Source organism: Camelina sativa, chromosome 14, assembly GCF_000633955.1.
Source record: "Camelina sativa cultivar DH55 chromosome 14, Cs, whole genome shotgun sequence".
Classification (NCBI taxonomy): Eukaryota; Viridiplantae; Streptophyta; class Magnoliopsida; order Brassicales; family Brassicaceae; genus Camelina; species Camelina sativa.
Window position 1 is genome coordinate 9,398,591 of NC_025698.1, and position 21,397 is coordinate 9,419,987.

Sequence of the window (21,397 nt, forward strand, 5' to 3'; positions counted from 1 at the left end):
CTTGAGAACATCAACATGCATGATTGAGGTCACGAAATCTCATAAGTTTAGAAAACTTCTAAATCGAGATAAAGCTAAGGTCGATGAGACCACGACAAAAAAAAAAGCCAGTAGATATCACACCAAACACGTCTTATTGGGGATATGATTCATAGGCTCTGATTCATCCATCGCTCAATATTTAACGTATACTAATAATATTCTTGTTGACCCAACGATGTAGATTCGTATAATTTATCACTGTTCTGTGTCTTTTGTCTCCTTCCTCGTCTCTCACGTGTAAGTGCTTATGTTCTTTCATCTTTTGCAACCGTTTCCGGATCCCGACGTATGCTTTTCTCTTCCATTGTCCCCACTTTGCTTAGTTGGTCTTATGCTTTTATTTCTGTTTTAAACTCTGTTTTTTTTTCCATATTTTATTGGTATATTTATTGGGTTTATTATCTGTAAGTAACACGATTTTCACCTATAACGAGTACATGCAACACGCCAACACGATTCTACTTGTACATACATGTCACATTTATCTTCATTATCCTCGACAGAGATCTATCGTCTATCGAATATAGTTAACACAAATTTATACATAAAATGAAATGATTAAAATATTTGGATCAAATGATTTTATTTTCTGTTTTATTCATGAAAAGGGTTTTTGTAATTCGCCATATTAGTTGATCTAATAAATTTATTAGTGCCATAATTAATCGTTTTTATAAGAATTTGACTGTAGCATGTAAATTGTTATAAATAAATATATAAAGAAAAACTAAATGTAGGCCTAACTTGAAATATATACTAAAACAGAATTTGGGCTTTTAAAACGGTCCAGCGGTGTTGGCTTGAAAGGCCCACATGATTTATGTTGAAGCATAATCCACACTATATATGGCTGGCTATAAATACTCGAAGAGCTATTCAAAAAATCGAACTAGACTCTGTTTCCATTAATTCTCACCGTTGACTTCACACACACGGCACGACGATGGTTAACATCTCTGAAATTTCCGACGACTCTAATGACGGCGGCGATCCAAACAAGAAACCAGAAGAACTCGACAAGAAACCAAAAGAAGAAGCAGTTTTAAGAAGTACAAGAAACGAGAACCGAAACAAGAAGCCGGAGGAAGAAGACGTAGAAGAAGAAGAAGACGTAGCAGAAGAAAAAGAAGAAGAAGAAGAGAGACGTTCGACATCTTTCCCACTTCCAAACGATGTCACTGAAGCTCTCGTCGCACTCATCCGGAGATGTGATTACCCAAGTCTCTCTTCCGTCTCCCGTTACTTTTCCGGTTTGATCGCTTCGTCAAGTCTCTACGAAACGCGTGCGCGCCTCGGTCTTTCCGAAACGTTTCTTTATGCATCCATCCGATACAGTACTACTAATGATCTCCAAAGCTGGCATATTCTGCATCGAAACAAGGCTTCTTCTTTACGACTGACCAAACTCGGTTCGCTTCCACCCGTGCCTTGGGGAGCTTCTGTCGTCACTATCGGTTTAGAGATGTATGTGATCGGTGGAATCATCGACCTAACACGCTCGAAGGTTATGAATGTCATCGATTGCAGAACTCACAAGTGTCGCTCGCTCCCTCCAATGAGAAGAGGTCGTAACAAGGCAGCCGCCGGAGTAATTGACGGGAAGATTTACGTAATCGGAGGTTTCAGGAAGCGATGTCCATTGGAGTCGGAATGGATCGAAGTGTTCGATCTTGAGAAACAGATTTGGGAATCTTTGCCTGGTCCGTACCCTGAATCTAGTACGTCTAGCCAGTTTAGGACATATGTTGTGATGGAAGACAAGATTTACATTTTGGATTATAAAGGTTGTTTGGTCTACGAACCAAAAAGAAGAAGAGGTGATGAATGGGACGCATCTGCCGTCGGTGCTGCACATCCAATAAAGAATATGTGGAAAGAGTCATTTGCTGTGCAATGTGTGGTAGATGATATGCTGTATACAGTTGATCGTCGGTGTACTCTTGGACATCCAATAGTCGTATATGATCCAAAGGAGAAGACTTGGAGACCTGTGAAAGGTGAATCTTTGAGGAGGCTACCAAATTATATCGTCCATCCTGCTTCTGAAATGGCGAATTTTGGTGGAAAGTTGGCGATTTTGGGCAGTAAGAGGAGCTATGTTCATGGTGATTGCATTGGCAGGGAAAAAGGTATTTGGTGCGCAATGATCGTGTTGGAAAAACGTGAAGGAGGTGAGATTTGGGGGAATGTGGAATCACTCGACTGTGTGCTTGGAGGCATTAACCATCTCACGGTTCGGCTTTGTCGAACTCTTACCATTTGATGATGATACCTACATGGGATGGTCTCTTGCAGCTATATGTTTCTGTGATTTGAATATGGACTCTCTTAATGTTTCTTTCTTAATGTTTTTTTTCAAGCCTTTTCTTTAGCCTCAAGGCTTAGTTGTCTTTTTGGTGATCTTGTTGCAATTTAAGGATCTTCATTACATCTAAACCGTCTAAGCAGTTTGTTGATCTGAGAGCAAATATGAAGAGTAACTCGTCCTTCTATTAACGTCTCTGTGCAGGATAAATAAGTTAATAACACTCTTACACATAATTGTTATATAGCCTTGAGTAGATAAGCAGTAAAAAGAGTACAGGCTAGCTGCATTATACAATATTTTCACCAAAACTTGTTGAATGCATCTTTGTTTACAACTACAGATATATATATATATATATATATATATATATATATATATATATATATATGTTTTTGGGGTTTCGTGCAATTGAACACTTTCACTAACATGCTCTCAAAATTTTTTTTTTCCTTTCTAAGTAATAATCAGATACAATCAGATTATAACAAAAAAATCAGTCTGCTTCTACTATATATGTGTCTGCTTCAGGTAAGATATGATATACATTTTAGAATTTAGATGAAGCAGAAAAAACAAAGTTTTAGTTAACCTGACCTAAAGTAGCCGAATTTGGGCTTTAAAAATGGTCCAGAGTCGTCGGACTATGAGCCCATATAATGGTCGTCGGAGCGTGAGGGCTACTCTCGTAAAAGGCGCGTGGGAGAAGACATAAAGCGACGGAGCAGACTCAATTTTTTTTTTTCCTCCTCTCGCAGCGCAGTTTCACTTCGGAGAAGAAGCAAAGGAAGTAGATCAATCTCAGCCGTAGTCATTCTCCAATGATCTGTTTCTGGAGTGAGAATTTCAAAAAACCCTAATTTGAACCTTCTCGATTTTGGAATTTTTCACATGGGAGAACAATCTCCTTCTCAACCATCGACTCAACCCCAAAGTCGACCACAATCACCCAAACCCCAAACTCATAACCTAATCCCGCCGGAATCCACCGTCGATTCAGCCGGAATTTCAGGCTCAATCGTCTCATCTACCACAATCGACGCTCAACGGATCACTGAATTAGGCAATGTGTCGTCTCCACCATCCAAAATCCCTCTCCGTCCTCGGAAAATTCGGAAGCTTACACTCGACGGAGACATCGCCGATGAAGACTACAAGGCGGAGGATATCTCCTCTCAGGTAACCTCGCCGCTCGCGACGGCTGGAAAATCACCCGGTAAAGTGAAACCATCGCAATCACGAGCTAATAATGTGCCGCGGATCCAAGCTCGGCCTCTCACATGCGAAGGCGAGCTCGAAGCAGCTATTCACTATCTTCGTAACGCGGATCCGTTGCTCGCCGCGTTAATAGACGTTCATCCGCCGCCGACGTTTGAGTCGTTTAAGACTCCGTTCTTAGCGTTGGTACGGAGTATACTCTACCAACAGCTTGCTGCTAAAGCTGGGAACTCAATCTACACACGATTTGTTGCTATCTGCGGCGGCGAGGATGGGGTTGTTCCTGAGAAAGTCTTAGCCTTAAGTCCACAGGAGCTTCGTCAAATCGGCGTCTCGGGAAGGAAGGCGAGCTATCTTCATGATCTCGCTAGAAAGTATCAGAATGGAATCTTGTCGGATTCGGCGATTTTGAACATGGATGAGAAGTCTTTGTTCACTATGCTAACGATGGTTAATGGAATTGGGTCATGGTCTGTTCATATGTTCATGATAAATTCTCTTCATAGACCAGATGTTTTGCCGGTTAATGATCTCGGTGTTAGGAAGGGAGTGCAGATGCTTTATGGCTTAGATGACTTGCCTCGGCCATCGCAGATGGAGCAGCATTGTGCTAAGTGGAGACCCTACAGGTCAGTGGGTTCTTGGTACATGTGGCGGCTCATGGAAGCTAAGAGTACACAAACGAGTGCTGCTATGTCGTTGCCGCCTTTGGAAGACTTGCAACAAGAACCTCCGCAGCAACAGTTGGACCCTCTTAGTATGTTCAGTATCGGGTAAGTAAAGCTTGGTTCTTTCTGTAACTTGAGAAAAGTTTTTCACTGTGCTTTCAAGTGTGCTTAACTTAGGTAGACAGATTGTTTCACCATTGTTACTTGCTGCTAATGCAAAGTAATATGTTTGTTTCTTTTGGATCCCCTAAGATTAATATATGTGCTTAGTCATCTGTGGAATGGGCTTATGGTTGATATATAATTTTAAAATAAATCTCTAAGTTTAGACTTAATGATTAGTTGTTTACATTCATGTCATGTGTGACAAAAAGTAGTGAGTGAGAGCATTACTTCGATTGATTGACCGAAGTTTTTCGAACTATACTCGTACAGTTTCTCCATGTATGAGCTATCTATGCACAATTTTATGAGGTTTGCTCAGGCATAAACCTTTCTGATTGTTTTGACCCATTCCAAGAAGCATGATATAACATATTGTGTTTTTCGCTACTTCTAATTATGGTTCAATGATTCTTTAACAGGGCTTGGGGACAATCGTAGTCGTTCGTCCACATTGTCGTCTTTATTCCTGGATGCTCTAATGGCTTACGTGAGTACGTTTGTTCTGGACTTGGGGTTGTGTCTCTATTAAAAAAAGTGTGGGAGAAAGAATAAAAGGAACTGTTTTATGACTGAGTTCCCTCAGCTGAAAAGTACCAGTGAATATGATATTTTTAGTCAGTGACAGAGCCTGTAATGTTAAGAGTGAGTATAGCTAGTGACAAAGTGTCTTCTCCATTTTTGTAGGAGAACTTCCTCTTTATTTCTAAAGCAGATGCACATTTCACTATTTCAGTATAGTATCTTCTACTACTCTGTCCAATTGTCTAAAAAAACTCATCGGTGACAAATAAAAAAATAACGAAAAGAGCAGTTCTACATTTGTGGTCCACTCGGTATTTTTTTTACGGATATATGTATAGGCCCATTATAATGACCCATCTTCTTATTATAAAAAAAAAAAAGTAAAACGTGACAAATACTAAATTTCAATAGGTACGGTTCGATCTGGGGACGCGAGGAAAGAGTTTTGTACCCGCCTTCGACGCAACCGTAGTGCCCTGCCGCCGGTAAATTCAGTCCTCGTCTTCCCAATTTTATTTTTGCCCCTCGGTTTTCCTTATCTAGATCTCTTCTTTTTCTTTCTGTTTGACTTTTTTTTTTTTTCTTCTCAAGATCTCAGAATTCCTGTTTTGTTTTGTATACAACTTTACTGTTGCTAAGCTCGTAAACCCTAGCTCCGGCGAACAATATGCTACTTGTGTCTGTATTTTTTTAAACGAGTGTGGATGCATCTTGAATTTTGAATTGAAACAATTGAATTTCTCGCTTTGGACATAGTAGAGATTCATCAAACACTGATTGGTTGTTGCTTCAGTACTAATTGGGTAAAAATTCCCAGGTGAGGAAAAATATACAACAACAACAGATCAATGGATGAAGAAGAGCCTCCAAGATGTGGTGAAGAAGAATTTAGTGTATCGCTGTTTGATTATTCTGTTGAGAATCACTTGAAGGCAGTGGACTCCATCACTGATCTCTGTGGTGAAGATAGTGCTGATATTGATGAGATTGATATCAACACTCTCTCATCATCAGTTACATTCTTGAGGTGCGTTAACTTCTTTTTTTTTTTTAATGTAGCTTAGTGTACTGTATATATCCTATGCTTGAGAAGTAGTTAAGTTCTGCCAAAGGAGTTTGTTTCATGATCATTGTGAATTACATGGTTTATATAAACTGTTTCTTAATGTGGTAGTATGAGTATTGTACTAAGTCGATTTAAACACCAACGGATCTAATCTTGCTTGCTAAACTTGTTTTGTAGGGAATGGAGGCATTTTAATTACGAACCAAAAAGTTTTGCATTCTACAACGAGGCTGGAAAAAGCCATGAATCAAAGGATACAAGCACTCAAACTTTGCCTCAATTTTCTTCGGCACGAGTTCCAAAGGTGTGTGTTAATATCTTTACGCTAAAAGATTATTTTCAACCTTTGTTCTTACCCTTCCATTTACTTCTTACATTGACATTGCATTTTTAAATCAGTATTCTTCTTATTGGTGCAGGTCAAGATACATGACGATGAATCATCATCATCATCTGGTGAAATCAGGTAAAACTTCGAAATTTTTTATGAGCTGTGATCATTAAAATTGTTCAACGGGTTCTGCTAGCTAGCAAAAGTGACACCACACTTGCAGATAGGAAACTCATACAATTAATCTTGACGATGGAAAGGGATGAACATAGGTTTCTCAGTTAGATGAATCAAATTCACTGCTAATTTTTATCTTCAAACTCAAGATGTCACATATAAAGTTTGGTTAGTGAATTTAGCTGGTACGAACCAGGAATAGGTTGGTCAATGAGTAGACAGCATATTGACAGTGCATGTTTGTGTATATATCTCTCTGCTCTTGTCCTTTTAAAAAAATCAACAAGAGTTGTGCTAGTCATGACCGTTTATGTGATGAACTATTATTCACCTTTGCAGCAAGGATTTTGTGATGCATGTTGGAGGCTCTGTTTGGGCACTGGAGTGGTGTCCCAGAATTCATGGAATTCCAGAGGCTCAGGCAAAATGTGAGGTGATTAGGTCACAATTTCTGTTTCAATACCCCGTAGAAATGGGAATTTCAGATTTTCATTGTTATCAACCATACTGTTGCAGTTTCTAGCGGTGGCTACTCATCCGCCTGACTCATACAGTCACAAGATTGGGATTCCTCTTACAGGTCGAGGAATCATTCAGATATGGTGCATTATAAATGCCACTTGCAAGAAAGATAGCTCCCTTTTTTCAGAGAAGAGTAAAAAATCGACAGGAAAGACTCGGAAAAAACCATCTAGTGAAACTACTGAAACAACACAACCTAAGAAGCCGAGAGGCAGACCCAGAAAGCATCCAAAAGAGACAACAGAGACAAAAGAGCCTAAGAAACCAAGAGGTAGACCTAGAAAGAAGACTACTCCCGAGTTACCTGCTGAGCTTGATGATGACGTTCTCTACGTTGAGGCTCTGTCTGTTCGGTATCCGGAAGATTCAGTTGTTCCCGCAACTCCTCTTCGGTTCCTACGAGAAACTCCAGTAACAGAAACTAAGGTCAACAATGAAAGTTCAGCACAAGTGCAGTCTTCGGAAATTGCAAATATCAAGCTTCCCGTACGGAGAAAGAGACAAAAAACCAAAGTTACTGAAGAAAGTTGCAAACCCATGCTATTTGAAAATAATGAAGCTGTTGGAAATGTACCAGACGAACCGTCCTCAGGTATTTCTGAAGACATTGCTCTTCCAAGGGTTGTCTTATGCCTGGCCCACAATGGGAAAGTTGCCTGGGATATGAAATGGCGTCCCTCATATGCCGATGATTCTTTTAATAAGCATAGAATGGGATACTTAGCTGTCTTGCTGGGAAACGGATCTTTGGAAGTGTAAGTTAACTACTTCTTCTCTTCTTTTTATCGTGATGCATTATGTGCCCTGTACAATTTTTCCCTGATGCTTTGATTTCTATCACTGTATGCCATCTCGCCTTTGTTTTTCCAACTGCATTGACATATTTTATGCAAATTTGGTCTGTGTAATCATATTTGCAATCTGCAAGGATAAAGAAACTTTCTATGATTCTATGCAAAATAATGAACGACCTTATGTAGGTGGGATGTTCCAATGCCTCGGGCAACATCAGCTGTATATTTGTCTTCAAAGAAAGCTGCAACTGATCCTCGTTTTGTGAAACTGGCTCCCGTTTTCAAATGTTCAAACTTGAAATGTGGTGACATGCAGAGGTCAGTAGATTTCTTCCATGTAGCCAGTTTTTGCTTGTTTCATGGAATTGAAAAACAAAGCAGTCCTTTTAACACTTTCTCCTGATATGGCGCTCATCTATTTTTGCACAGTATTCCTCTGACACTTGAATGGTCGACTTTAGGGAACCCTGATTTTTTACTGGCTGGTTGCCACGATGGCACGGTAAGTAGTACTATTTCACTATCTTCACTGTCTCCATCATATTCTTCTCCTTTTTTTTGCACATGTGTAAATGTATTTAGAAAGAAGAACGGCAGTGCTAAATTGCGTTGACCCGTTTTTTTTTTTTTTCTAATTTCTTTTGTTATGCATCAGATTGTTCTGTGGAAATTTTCTACAACATCATCTTTAGAAGGTATTAACCTTTACCTCATAGTTTCTTTTCACCTTGTGGCTAAAGAGGGTGATTTCTACTGTTGATCTCGCATTTACTTTTCAATTTTTCTCTTTGCAGATACAAGACCTTTACTTTTCTTCAGCGCAGATACAGCTCCTATTAGGGCAGTTGCATGGGCTCCTGGTGAAAGGTCAGTGAAGAGAAATCACACCCATAAAAAAGACTACTGCAACAAAATGTACCGTGAGAGGACTCACTTATTAATCAAAGTAATTTCTGAAAATCTTCCAGTGATCAGGAAAGTGCAAACATAGTAGCTACTGCCGGACATGGAGGTCTGAAGTTTTGGGACTTACGGTACACTTCCCTAAAACATCAGCTTTTACATCATTTTTCTTTAAAACTTTTGAGTCTGATGCAACTAATACACAAGACTGTCCTGTTTAATGTTTATTTGGCATTTTGAGCCATTGCTTATTGCTTGCTTCCTGTGTTTTTTTTTCTGCAGTGATCCGTTCCGTCCTTTATGGGATTTGCACCCAGTACCAAGGTTTATATACAGCCTCGATTGGTTACAAGACCCAAGGTATCAATCATAGCTCTATCCCCATTGATTATACAGTCTTTAGATCGATTGTTTGAAGACCTGATTAAACTTGAGGTTTCAAATATCTGTAGATGCGTTCTATTGTCCTTTGACGACGGAATGTTAAGAATTCTAAGCTTGGTGAAGATTGCGTATGATGTTCCTGCTACCGGAAAGCCTTATCCTAACACCAAACAGCAAGGGTTAAGCGTTTATAACTGTTCAACTTTTCCCATCTGGAGTATTCAAGTATCAAGGCTAACAGGTAATTGTTCTTTATGGGCTTGTCTTTGGATTCAAATATTCATAATCATCTATTCGTCACAATAAATTAAGTCAGAATTTATAATAGCTTGAGAATTAACAGTATAGCTTCTCAGGCATAGCAGCCTATTGCACTGCAGATGGGTCCGTTTTCCATTTCCAGGTCTGTTATAAACTGCACTATTACTTTCACCTCTTCGAGATGGTAAGGTGTCAATTTCTTAAAGATTTCCTTTTGCCTTGTTGGGATTTACTTGCAGCTTACGACCAAAGCAGTGGAAAAAGACACAAGAAATCGGACTCCACATTTTATCTGTGGGAAATTAACAATGAAAGATTCCACGTTTATAGTGCATAGTCCAATTCCAAACATCCCGATCATATTGAAGAAACCGGTTGGTGAAACTGGTGAAAAACAGAGATGCCTTCGAAGTCTCTTGAACGAATCTCCTAATCGATACGCATCTAATGTTTCAGATGCTCAGCCTCTAGGTCAGCTGAAATTCTAAGATAGACTGTCACACCAGTCTCCCGTGTGCGTTAGTCCTTATCTTGGTTTACTTGAATTTTGCAGCATTTGCACACGAAGAGGATACAGATTTAGATACCGAATTTGAAGGAACAAACAACAAAGCACCAAAATCAAAGGCTAAAAAAGGAAAGAACAACATAGGTGAAGATGACGAGAACAGCAGAGCGTTGGTCTGTGTTAATGAAGATGACAATGAAGGAGGAGGAAGAAGAAAAGAAGCAAGCAACGGTAGCAGTGGAACAAAAGCTGAAGGCTTCCCACCTAAAATGGTGGCGATGCATCGCGTGCGGTGGAACATGAATAAAGGAAGTGAGAGATGGTTGTGTTATGGTGGAGCAGCAGGGATTGTTCGGTGTCAAGAGATTGCTCCAACCTCAAATTGGAGACCTCAGAGATAACACTATTGTCCCATGTAACAGTAGACAGTTTACCATCTTTAGTGTTTAGTCCAAAATAAATATAGGGTTCTTTTCTAAACTTGTAATAAAGAATGGTCGAAACTGATTTAATTCAAGAACATTTTGATTGTGGTCAAAAAAGGGAACAAACCCTGTAATATGTTATAGAACTGATCAAAACCGGAGCCGGAACTTGAAGTGAGAAGCAAACAGATTCCGGATGATCTTACAAGAAGGCACTTTTAACTTTGTGCCAAGTGCCAAATAACCCTAAATCTTAAAATGGTACAACATTTCCTATTACCTTGTAAAAGCAAACAAAAACTTCCAAACACTAATCTTGGATGAGTATAACAATATTCCAACTTTTGTTCGTTGGATGAGTATGACTCTTGACTTTGGTGTTTCATTAAGAAAAAGCCGAAACAATGCGTAAATGCCCCGGACAAAAAGAAAGGGAACATGAAGTACCCTTTAGTGTTTCAACTGGTAAGATGAAGAATGGTGCAAGTTATCCAACTTGCATTCGACATTGACGGCCATGGAGGTTCTTGAGCCTTGTGAGTTCTTTTCGTCTCTTTCTTGCTTCCGCTGCAGTCAATGATCCTTGGTTTTTCCCCGGTAGAGAAATCAAAACATGATGACCAGGTGGCATCGGCGTAACTCCATTAGTTGTCTCAGAAGTATCTTCATGCTTTAAACTAAAAGCTTGTTGCGTTACAGGAAAACCCTCTCCTCCTTCTGAGAGGACTTCAGTTGCAGATTCGTTGAGATCATATAGAGGTCTGGTCTCGGGTGAACCAGAGTCTTCTTCTTTGATACTACTTGAAAGATGGGCCCACGGAGTTTTTGTGACCTCTAACGGTCTTGCAGAAGAATCATCGATATGGTGCCCGTTCGATAAGGTACCTCTGTGTGTATCTTGAATCCCGAAGGAGACACCGTTGCTGTCAGGAGAAGGGAGAAACCAAGGACAGGGTACGACATAAAAATGAGTCTTTTGCCCATTATCATCTGCAGGATTTTCATGCTCCTGCGGGATCATAGTTTTAGCAGAAACTCCTCCCGAGGTTGCAAATTCGAGTGGTGATACCACTGGATTTGATGACTGAGTAACATGCGGCCAGCAGAAAAGCTGATATGGATTCTGGTTGTAGAAGTAAATCGGAGTCGATGATGTAGACATCTCAACTTTTGATGGCTTGGTTGGTTCTTCAGGTTCTTTCGTATCAGGTTTTACTGACTTTGCTACCTATAAAAACAGATGGCAAAATCAGATATGGCAGTGTGAGCAATAGTGCTCCTGATACTGTCATGGGGTGTTTGATCAATTGTGTAACCTGTTCCTTTAAATGCTTGTTCATCGTCTCCAAAGACTGAAACTCCTTTAAGGCCCAATCCTTTTCCTGCGAGCAGAAATATCATTAGCTATAACAACCGTCTCTTAGGTTCACTATCGGTCAGTGGAAATGTACATCAAATGGTTTACTCACCCTCCTCAGATTCTCATTCTCATATGTCAGATCAGCTGCTTTTTTACTCAACTCCTCGCACATTGCCTACATATATAAGGTAACAAATACTTAAAACAACATTATGCAACTAACTTTCCCGATATGGAACTTGACGATTACAAAGTTCAGAGAAACTTGTGATAGAACTAACCATAGGTAACACCATCAAATTATGCTCAGCCTAAAGTGGACGTTAAGAATACCTGTCTTCGCCGAATTGTCTGCCTCGCAGATTCTCTGTTAGCTAAAATTCTTCGGATTCTACGTTCTTCTCTTTCAGCCTAGAGAGTAGTAGCAGCACGTAAGTTCTCAACATGAGAGTCACAAAAAACAAACACAAGAAAGAAGAGAAAAGTTTATAACTGCTTATAACCATATATGGCATACCTCACTCAAATTCTGCCTTGATCGGCCACAGCCATTGGATCTACTACAGCTTACGGTAGAAGCAAGATTTGGTTTAGGTGTTTCACCATTCATTTCAGTTTTAACCGGAGCTTTAGTTAGTTCTTTAACTACTGGTTGAACTTCATCTTCTTCTTCTTCTTCTTCTTCTTCATCTTCTTCCTCTTTCACTAATCGTTCCTGTTATAGAAATATATATCTTTTAACAACTACTTCCACTTAAAACCAATCATCATGAGATTGTCTTATCAATAGCCTAACTTAGTAAAAGAGCTATTCAAAATCTTAATCATGGGATACAGATTATGCCATAACTAAATTGCATCATGACGTTAATCTACCTAAATCAGTGTGTAATCTAACAATTGCGAAATCGATTTATTTGGATCTAAACACACACTTCTCTTTATACAGAACCAGTAGTACGAATGAGAGATTCCAAATTGAAAACAAAAAAACAAAACAGACGAAGAAAGAGGGGAAGTGAAGAGACGGGGTACCTCAGCGAGATCCGGAGTGGGTAACGTTTCGGAGTCAGGCGGTTTCAACAGCGAGCCAGAAGGAGGAGACTCAGTCTTTGCACGCTTCCTAACTCGTTTCCCTTTACTCCCCCAGCTCGAAGCTGGTTCGAAAACCTGCTCTCGCATTATCGCAAGCTGCGCTAAATCCGCCAATGCTTCCGCCGCTTCCATCTCCGTCATATCCGCCGCCGCAGCCTCTTCCCCAGACGAAGACGACGAGCAACAGCTCGATATATGCTCCAACTCCATTTCAACAAACAAAAAAAATCAAAACCAAAAGATTTTTTTTTGCAGACTCAACAAATAAAAAAAACGTACCAGAAGAACAAAGAAAAAAGAAAAAAAATAAAGAGAGAGAAGAACTGTAACTTCCCACAGGACTAGTTGTGTAGAGTGTGAGAGAGAAAGGGGAAAAGAGAGAGAGGGAGCCCACAGAGGGGTGAGAGAGTGACACGTGTAGTGCCAGCTCATCGTCTACAATTGGTTGCTTAAGTAAAGCCCATGTATCTACGAACGCCACGTCTCGCTTCATTTTACCAAGTCAGCAAACTCGGCACGTGCGGAGTATAAGGTGTGCGTGCGAAGCCGAGATTTGGGACCGCCAAACCTCAGAACTGGGAAGCGGAAGGGGCTCAGAGTTTAAGATTGCTAGGTCGGTTCGACCACCTTCAGATTTTGACAAGTGTGATGTTTTTATTGGAGATTTACGTGGCTGCATCTGAGCCATGAGATTCAGTGGTGCTTATAATTACCGGCTGAGCTTTCTGATGCATCCACCAACACACAATCATTTTCTTTTGTTGTTTGTTACAGACCTCTTCCTTTTTTAGAAAACATATATATGGGCTAGGCCGATTGTTTTTAACAATTGGCCCATCGCAATCATGAATTAGTTTGTTAGTCCATTAGTTGTTTACTTGCTTATGGTCGATATAAATCGCTGAAATGCAAGCCACTTTTGTGCTTATTAAAGAATGAACATCAAGTAGGAAGACCTTTACACAATTAGTAATACATGTTCTAGCTGACTTGTTTGTTGTTGTCTATCTTTAGGGTGTCAACCAGGGCAATCAAAACCAACACAACAATCAAGAGGGTGTCAACCAGGGTAATCAAAACCAACCGCCTAATGAAATAAACCAAAGTATAAATGAAAATTAATCATAAACTAGTTTTAAAGTTATTTTATTAAATTAATAATAAAATAAAAATATGTAGTACTAGTGCCTTAATGTTTAATAGTTTTTGGATTTTGATTCTTTGAAAATCTATTTTGATTCTTTGAATATTTAATAGTTTTTAGATTCCCTTAAATTTAAGGAAACTAGTTTTTGACTGTTTTTTTGCAATTTTAAAGAGAAATTATTTTTGTGAAAAATATATTCTTTTAACGTGAATATGTTTTTTTTTTTACTTTTATAGTTTTTATTTATTAATTTTAAAATGAATAGATAATCTAAAAACCAAAAAATCAGAAACCAAAATTCAAAATCTAAAATCTAAAAACCATCTAAAAACTAATAATCATTCATAACCTAAATATATGTATAATTTTATTTATGTTAAAAGAAAAACATCAAAAAAAATATAAAAAAATATAGAATTGTCTTTAAAATTATGGTAAACACATAAAAACATAATTTTAAAATAAAATTTTATGATTTCATACAAATTTTGTACATTAGTTATTGTAAAACATCACAAACTCTTAATTTAAATATCTAAATAACAAAAAAAATGATTTATATTTAGTTCTAAAAATAATTGGTGTACAGAAAATTAAGTTGAAAGTAATCGGATTAAATAGGTTATAATCAAATTAGACAAATATAATTAATTAATCGATGCTAGACGGAGATTAGTCATTAATCAAGACGGAGAGAATAATTCTACTGATTTTACAAGGTGTAATCAGAGTTAGGCGGAGATTTTTAAATCAAGAATTCAAATTTCTAAAAGATGGATATGGTCAATCACCGTTTTGTATAGGCCGAATTTTAAAACAATGATATATATAGGCTGCAAATGGTTGCTCAAAATTGGAAAAATGAGTTGAATAAAATTGGGTTGAATAATATTCAACTCATTTATCTCTAAAATAGTGGTTGAACAAGTTGAATATTTTTGCTGTAGGATTAGTTAATTTTTTCAATTTTTTAAGTTGAACGGACTGAATAAGTTTTTCCAACCTCTTCAACTTTTTTAATACAAATGGTGAAAATTATTCGTTCAACCTATTCAATCTTTTCAACCGTGCAACTATTTGCACCCATAGAGAGTCTAATAGACCTTTGTTGAATATAGATATAGGCCAAGCAACGTAAACGTATGTTAATGGATCCATCTTTATGAAATAACATTGATGCATGATCATAGGTATTGCTTGAGAAAATGATTTATATACGTTCGGTTTGATTAGAGGGATAATAATCGAGCTCATGCATTTTGTTTGAAGATAGAGGGTTACATATATGCATATCGAAGATGAAATAAATAAAACTAGTTACACAAGTCGATTCTTTTTCTTTCTTTTTTCAATGGTCCGATCTTTAGCTCGTTTTGGTATATAAAGCACACCGCAAATTAAGATAAAACTTTGCTTATTCCTCCTTTTAGGAGTGGATTCCCCATTCCCTAGAGAAAAAATATATATAGCAAGAAGTGATTATGAAAACTATTAGACATCATTAATGGAACAAAATCAAATAGAATCGTAGACATACTTGGCTTTATCACTGAACCATCCGTAAACAGATTTGATGGTCGAGGATACGGAGTCAACGGCCTGTGGACCGCCGTGTTCATTGAATGCATTGTTGACACCCGTCACGGCAGAGTCTACTCTCTGTCCAACCGTCGGTTGTTCCTCGGCCAAGATTTTCACCGAGTTTATCGAGACGAGTAGCATCACCGACAACACCACAGCCACAGCCATCGATATTCTCGCCATCTTGTCTCCGACAAACTATTTTTCTTCTTCTTTTTGTTTGTTTTATTAAAACTAATGGGTAATAAAATGGTTTAAGCTGTAAAGAAAATTTACTTTTACGTGTTTATCGTGTTTTCTTTGGTCTAGTTTGAAAGTTCTATATTTATATGCGAAGGATATTGAAAATGTAACTTAATATGGTTCTATTTACCAGTGTAACGATCCACCGTTAGTGCCGGTTACGCTGAAAATAGTTTGACGTGAGATGGATTTAGTTTTCATGCGAGTTCCAAATTAAGCATCATCAGTTTTGTGGTTAATTCCGTATTCATTTTATTGGGTACATCAGTCCATGTATCATCTCCTATATAATACAACACTGTTTTGTAGACTATATAATTTTAATGAGTTGGTTACAAATAGGTTATACATTAAGTTTTATATTATTTATATAATTTAGATTTATTGTTTCAAAAAATCTTAAAGAAAATATTCTAAACAATAATTTGATATTATCTAACTTACCATATTAATTTTTTTATTAAATTATTCATCAAATAAAATCATTTGATATCTAACTTAACATATTAATTTGTTAATTATTATTATACTTCACCTCTCATTTTTATATATGAATCTATTTTGTGAAACAAATAAATTATCATATTATTTATTATAATCAAAAAATAGTTTTATTTTCGGATATACCATAAGTTGAATTTTTAAAAACAAATACAAATGATTCAATCTATAAATATTCAAGTTTTATTAAGAATTATTTTATGAAACAAATAAATTATCATATTATTTATTATAATCAAAATTAGTTTTATTTCCGGATATACCATAAGTTGAATTTTTAAAAACAAATATAAATGATTCAATCTATAAAATATTCAAGTTTTATTAATATTATTCTTTAAAAATAATATCTATTGAACTACAAATTTTACTGAGTAACGAATCAAAATTTGAATATTTAAATTAAGTTTCATACTTTATTTATTTACATGTGATATTTTTGCTTTAGTGTATCATCATACGCTACGTGTTAATTAACTCATATCGATTTGATAATTATTACAGGAGTTACAGGACTGGAAAATTAGAGTTCGAATTTTTCCACTACGAATTCAACCATGGTTGGTCACTTTAGATGCTTCAAATAGCATAACACATATATAGTTCTTCACAGGTTTCAGAAACTAAGATTACGTAAATGGGAACCATCTAGATTACTAGGTGGAAGTGAAACTGTACATATTGCCTCTTCAATTCATGTAAGCTACTCTTATATTGATAAGTAAAACCATCAACAACAAAAGCAAATTTCGCAACAAGGATTTAATAATCGAATTATATATAAATAGGATAAACCACAATAGCTACATGATATATGTAAATTAAATAAATAAGAAGCACAATGGAAAGGGAACAACGATACACTCATCAGTAAGCAAATAAGAAACATATTCCTTCGAATCTTTACATAGCAATCTTCACATCAACGTAACAGACTTTTTTCACTGGATTCTCATATTCTTCATTAACCTGTCCCAAAAAAAACAGATGAAGTTATTAACTAAGTCTTTCCGATTTCCAGTTTTGCTGTTGCTGATCTAAGATAACACTTTTGTTCATCACCGACCAGTGAAAAGTTAGAATCCCTTTTGCATATCTCTATATACGGTTATATCTATAATCATATACGAATAAAATTAAATTAGATATATACACTATATATAACATCTTATTCATACATATATAAGATTCAAAGTTTAGGACAATGAGCATGTGATGATGCACAAACAGGATTAGATTTCATGTGACTCCTTTCCTTTAAATGAGAATGCCGGAAATAGAAGGGATGGTGCGTGTGGTTGCATGTTTCTTATTATTATACATATATACATTATTATTTTTATTATATAGTATAGTCTAACAACATACATCACTAATATTAACGTATATACTACTACCAAAAGAACTAATTCATATTAGTCCAACTCTTCTCAGATATTGAAACGATTTTCACTACGGGTGTTTTCTATTAAATCACAAAAAAAACTAATGAAAAAATCTAAAAATTTGGTCCTAGCCATTGCTAGTACGACCACAGATTCTAGAAGATTTGGTAGGACAAAAAAGTTTTTTTTACCTCAAATCAAAATCATTGATGCCTCTTGATTTACTTCCAACATCGACGGTTTTGTATTTAGGCAAAGGTACTAAGTCTTGTTCGATGTTCATGAGATCTTCAACGAGGATGTCGTAGTGACGTTTGACTTCCTCTGCAGATTTACTTCCAACAGCTTTAGCGACGTTTTGCCAACGGTCGGGAGTGTCTTTATCGTAAACGGCTAAAGCCCTCTCGAACATCTTGTTTTGCTTTGACGTCCAAGATGAACTCGAGCTCATAGAACTTGAGGCCATTTCCTTTTGGAAAAAAAAAATGAGAATATAAACGGTAGAAGAGAAAGAAAAGGGATCGATGCGAAGTTACGAATGCCAAAATAGGCTCCTTATATGGAGGAAAAGAGAGTTGAGAGATTCCGCAAGTTGTAGTATTTATCCATTTTTTTAGGTTATATATACCAAAATAAAGAATTATAATGTTTTTATGGGTCTACATTTTTTTGGGTCCATATGGTTTTTGAGAGAATAGTGTCGAGAAGTCAACCATTAATTAACGTGCATATGTGTTCTATGAACTTTAATACTATTAGTAACCCTTTCTACAATAATTTGTTCTGTAATTGGTTTAAATGGTATATACATTGTATAGTAGAAACTGAATAATCGTTAGCGAAACAACTGAATTTCATGACATTTTCGTATAATAGCTGTAAAACATTATTCACGTTTTGTTGTTATATTTTTGAAATTATACTTTAAGATTTAACACGCTAGTTGTATATAACATAATTAAATTACGTAAAAATACATTGTGATTCATTTTTTTTTTTACTTTGTTATGATAATTGGAATATCCTGAACGAAAATCCAGACCTTTTAGTAATTATAGTGTGTGACATATAAAGGAATCGTCTTTTTTTATATATAAAAAAAAATTTATAAACATAATCAATCACATAAGGAACCACTAAAATCTTAAAAGAAAAAGTTAAACACTAGAATACAGAGAAAAAAAAGAGTGGACAAACAAGATCCCGTATTTTATACTCCAATGAATCAGATTCACCTTAGCTTATAATGTATGTAACTCGAACAAATGTGCTGATACGGTGAATGATAGTAATAGTTTATTCACGTATAAGAAATGGTTATTCTACCATATGGTTGTACAGAATCATCGTTTGATGTGAAAAGACAAACATAATCGTTTGATGTAATTAACTTTTGAAGATTGAATAACGGATTCGATATGTCATCTCCAGTACGAAACTTCATTTTGCTATAATCGATTATGTATACACAATAGTTAATAATATATATATATATATATATATATATACTTTGAAAGGAGAAATATGGATATCGATACTCTTGGGCACTTTTGTTTTGATTCTAACAACTTATCTCGTGTGATGGAGGAAAGCAAATTTGGACGACAACCATTTTGATAAGAGCCACTTAAAATTTGCTGAAAAAAGAATAATACCATAAGAGATATTATCGTCTTCTTTTGGGATAAAATTCCCATATCCCTATCTCTGCATTGATTCTTACTCATACTTGTATCTTTTTTATATCCTTTTCTGTTTTATGAAAATGAATTTTTCGTTATAGCTGTAAGTTTATAACAAGTTATATGTTTCATTATTTATATTTATTTAACAAAAGTTAGATATATTAAAATTGAATTTTAAAAAATATATAAGAATTTGGAGATTAATTATATTGCGTAGTCTCATAGCTTAATACGTATACCACCTTTTAGAGACCGTGCGGCCATGGGACAGCAAACATACGTTTACCACATATCAGCTATACAAGTTTTAAGATATGTCAATATCTCACATAATGTTTTCCAGTCTAAATTACAAGATCATATGCTACTCTATGTCTCACAAAAAAAAAAAAAAAAAGGAAGTTTGATGGTAGCTAAGCTAGCTCCACGTCATCTACGATGAGTGTTGTATGATCCATTGTGAATGATCCCACACCATACTTCTACTCAGTATAAATCTTTGTTAGCTATGAGATCTAGTTTCGGTCACTAATGTATAAAATTTTGTGATGACTAAATTTTACGTCAAAAACTTATCCTGACGGAGTTAAACCTTTAAGTAATCATAATAATTTGTCAATCAAAGATTTCTCACTAAATCAAAATTAAGAATTACCCCGATTAGGAAAAGGAAAAGCTCTCTCTCGTCGCAATGTTGGTGGGATTCCTCAGGTTCTGAGTTTTCTATTTCGGTTTCAGTTAGGGTTAATGACGGAGAATCTCGACTTGAGATTCTGGTTGGTTCCCTATGGTTTCAAGGTTAACGATTTTTCCGATTTCGGTTTAATGGTGGTGGATCTGAGTTTTCCCTTGTTAGGGATTTCGGATTTTCATTGGGATTTCTTTTGTGATTCGTTGGGAGGGAGATTGGGGACTGGAGACTTTGCAAGAGGATCTCTGGATTGGGTTTTCTCCGGCGTTGATTGCGGACTGGCTCTGTTGGATTTGCTCCGATTGGAATGGAGGACTTCAGCTATGATTACGGGGCTTTGGGTTATGGTTATGGGGGATCTGCAGGATTTCACAATTCCCTTATTTGGCTTCGATTGGGGCTCGATTTCCGCGGGATAACCCCTTCGCTTCCTTTGGTGGTTGTGGCATTTAGTGACACTAGGGTTGGGATCTTCGGATCTGGATATAAAAGGGAGCCCAGGTTCGTGGTTGGTTTTCATCTTTATTTGTGTATCCTTGTTATTTCTTTCACTTTCTCTCGGTTTTTAGTTGAGTGTTTTCGGGGTTCTTGGCTTTTCTGCCTATTTTGCTTTTATCCTTTGGTTATCACGAAAGTTATGTCTCAGAGGGGTTTGTTGCTTCCTCAGGTGTCTTCTGAGAATTTGTCAGGGGCTGGTGGTAAGCTCAAGATTAAGGTCCCACGGTTTGATAACTCTGCGTTAATTGAAGGTTATGCTAAGACCCTCATTGGTCGCTGCATGAACCCTACGATGCAGGACATGAAGGCATTGTTGTTCATGCTGCCAAAAATTTGGAAGATCAAGGAGAGGGTGGTGGGTGCTGATTTGGGCTTATGACGTTTTCAGTTTGATTTTGATCAAGAAGAGGATATCCAGGAGGTCTTGAAAATGGAGCCTTACCATTTTGATGGATGCTTTCTCTGGTTAGGTGGGAGCCAGTGGGGGATCCAAGGTACCCTTGCATCATTAAGTTCTGGGTTCGAGTCATGGGAGTCCCGCTACATTTTTGGGCTGATGAGACTTTTCGTAGCATCGGTTCTGACTTGGGGAAGGTTGAGGAGGTTGATCTTGATAATGGTTGGGTTCAGGTTTTGTTTGATGGTTTTAAACCTTTAGTGTTTGAAGCATCGGTGGAGTTTCACAGTGGGGAGGAAACATCTGTGTCTTTGCGGTATGAGCGGCTGTATGGGTATTGTAGGAGGTGCTCTAGCTTGTGCCATGACGTCTCACGCTGTCCTTTGTTTGGCAATAATAGAAAACAACCAATGGGTGGTGGGTCGGATCCTCGACCTGAGGATAAGCTTCAGAGCTATAAGGGAGCAGCGGCTAATGGTGTAAATCCTGGAGATGGCTCCGGTTTGCGTGGGGACAGGTCAGG

General features: G+C 37.0%; 7 protein-coding genes across 8 annotated transcripts in view; 4 read left to right on the forward strand and 3 right to left on the reverse strand.

The window, feature by feature from the left end:
• On the forward strand, positions 986-2,305 carry LOC104740643 (kelch repeat-containing protein At1g19470-like). The gene has a single exon (XM_010461315.1). The coding sequence runs from the start codon at positions 986-988 to the stop codon at positions 2,303-2,305; it is 1,320 nt and encodes a 439-aa protein (XP_010459617.1).
• On the forward strand, positions 2,975-5,146 carry LOC104740644 (probable bifunctional transcriptional activator/DNA repair enzyme AlkA). Its single transcript, XM_010461316.2, has 2 exons — positions 2,975-4,338; positions 4,818-5,146. Exons 1-2 carry the CDS (start codon positions 3,239-3,241, stop codon positions 4,834-4,836), a joined length of 1,119 nt encoding a protein of 372 aa, XP_010459618.1. The 5' UTR covers positions 2,975-3,238; the 3' UTR covers positions 4,837-5,146.
• LOC104740646 (general transcription factor 3C polypeptide 2-like) lies at positions 5,304-10,726 on the forward strand. 2 transcript variants are annotated; one of them, XM_010461317.2, is made up of 16 exons: positions 5,304-5,405; positions 5,738-5,947; positions 6,164-6,290; positions 6,406-6,452; positions 6,834-6,927; positions 7,011-7,771; positions 7,997-8,128; positions 8,240-8,312; positions 8,466-8,505; positions 8,605-8,677; positions 8,779-8,844; positions 8,996-9,073; positions 9,166-9,338; positions 9,454-9,500; positions 9,598-9,829; positions 9,912-10,726. In XM_010461317.2, exons 2-16 carry the CDS (start codon positions 5,769-5,771, stop codon positions 10,265-10,267), a joined length of 2,478 nt encoding a protein of 825 aa, XP_010459619.1. In that variant the 5' UTR covers positions 5,304-5,405; positions 5,738-5,768; the 3' UTR covers positions 10,268-10,726. The 2 variants fall into 2 exon arrangements, with proteins under 2 accessions (XP_010459619.1, XP_010459620.1); XM_010461318.2 differs by lacking the exons at positions 5,304-5,405; positions 5,738-5,947; positions 6,164-6,290 and having other exon boundaries at positions 6,834-6,922.
• Positions 10,461-13,032, reverse strand: LOC104740647. The gene is made up of 6 exons (XM_010461319.1): positions 12,687-13,032; positions 12,169-12,366; positions 11,985-12,062; positions 11,761-11,826; positions 11,608-11,673; positions 10,461-11,519 (listed from the first exon to the last, which is right to left on the reverse strand). Exons 1-6 carry the CDS (start codon positions 12,954-12,956, stop codon positions 10,779-10,781), a joined length of 1,419 nt encoding a protein of 472 aa, XP_010459621.1. The 5' UTR covers positions 12,957-13,032; the 3' UTR covers positions 10,461-10,778.
• On the reverse strand, positions 15,099-15,756 carry LOC109128842. The gene is made up of 2 exons (XM_019235953.1): positions 15,431-15,756; positions 15,099-15,341 (listed from the first exon to the last, which is right to left on the reverse strand). Exons 1-2 carry the CDS (start codon positions 15,655-15,657, stop codon positions 15,320-15,322), a joined length of 249 nt encoding a protein of 82 aa, XP_019091498.1. The 5' UTR covers positions 15,658-15,756; the 3' UTR covers positions 15,099-15,319.
• LOC104740648 (protein RADIALIS-like 5) lies at positions 16,976-18,139 on the reverse strand. The gene is made up of 2 exons (XM_010461320.2): positions 17,795-18,139; positions 16,976-17,187 (listed from the first exon to the last, which is right to left on the reverse strand). Exons 1-2 carry the CDS (start codon positions 18,067-18,069, stop codon positions 17,160-17,162), a joined length of 303 nt encoding a protein of 100 aa, XP_010459622.1. The 5' UTR covers positions 18,070-18,139; the 3' UTR covers positions 16,976-17,159.
• The window catches only part of LOC104740649, a 4,187-nt gene continuing 2,453 nt past the window's right edge, over positions 19,664-21,397 (forward strand). Inside the window, exons 1-2 of the mRNA XM_010461321.2 lie at positions 19,664-20,480; positions 20,647-21,391. Coding sequence (XP_010459623.1) covers positions 20,931-21,391 — 461 coding nt within the window. The 5' untranslated portion in view covers positions 19,664-20,480; positions 20,647-20,930. The remainder of the gene's footprint in view (positions 20,481-20,646; positions 21,392-21,397) is intronic.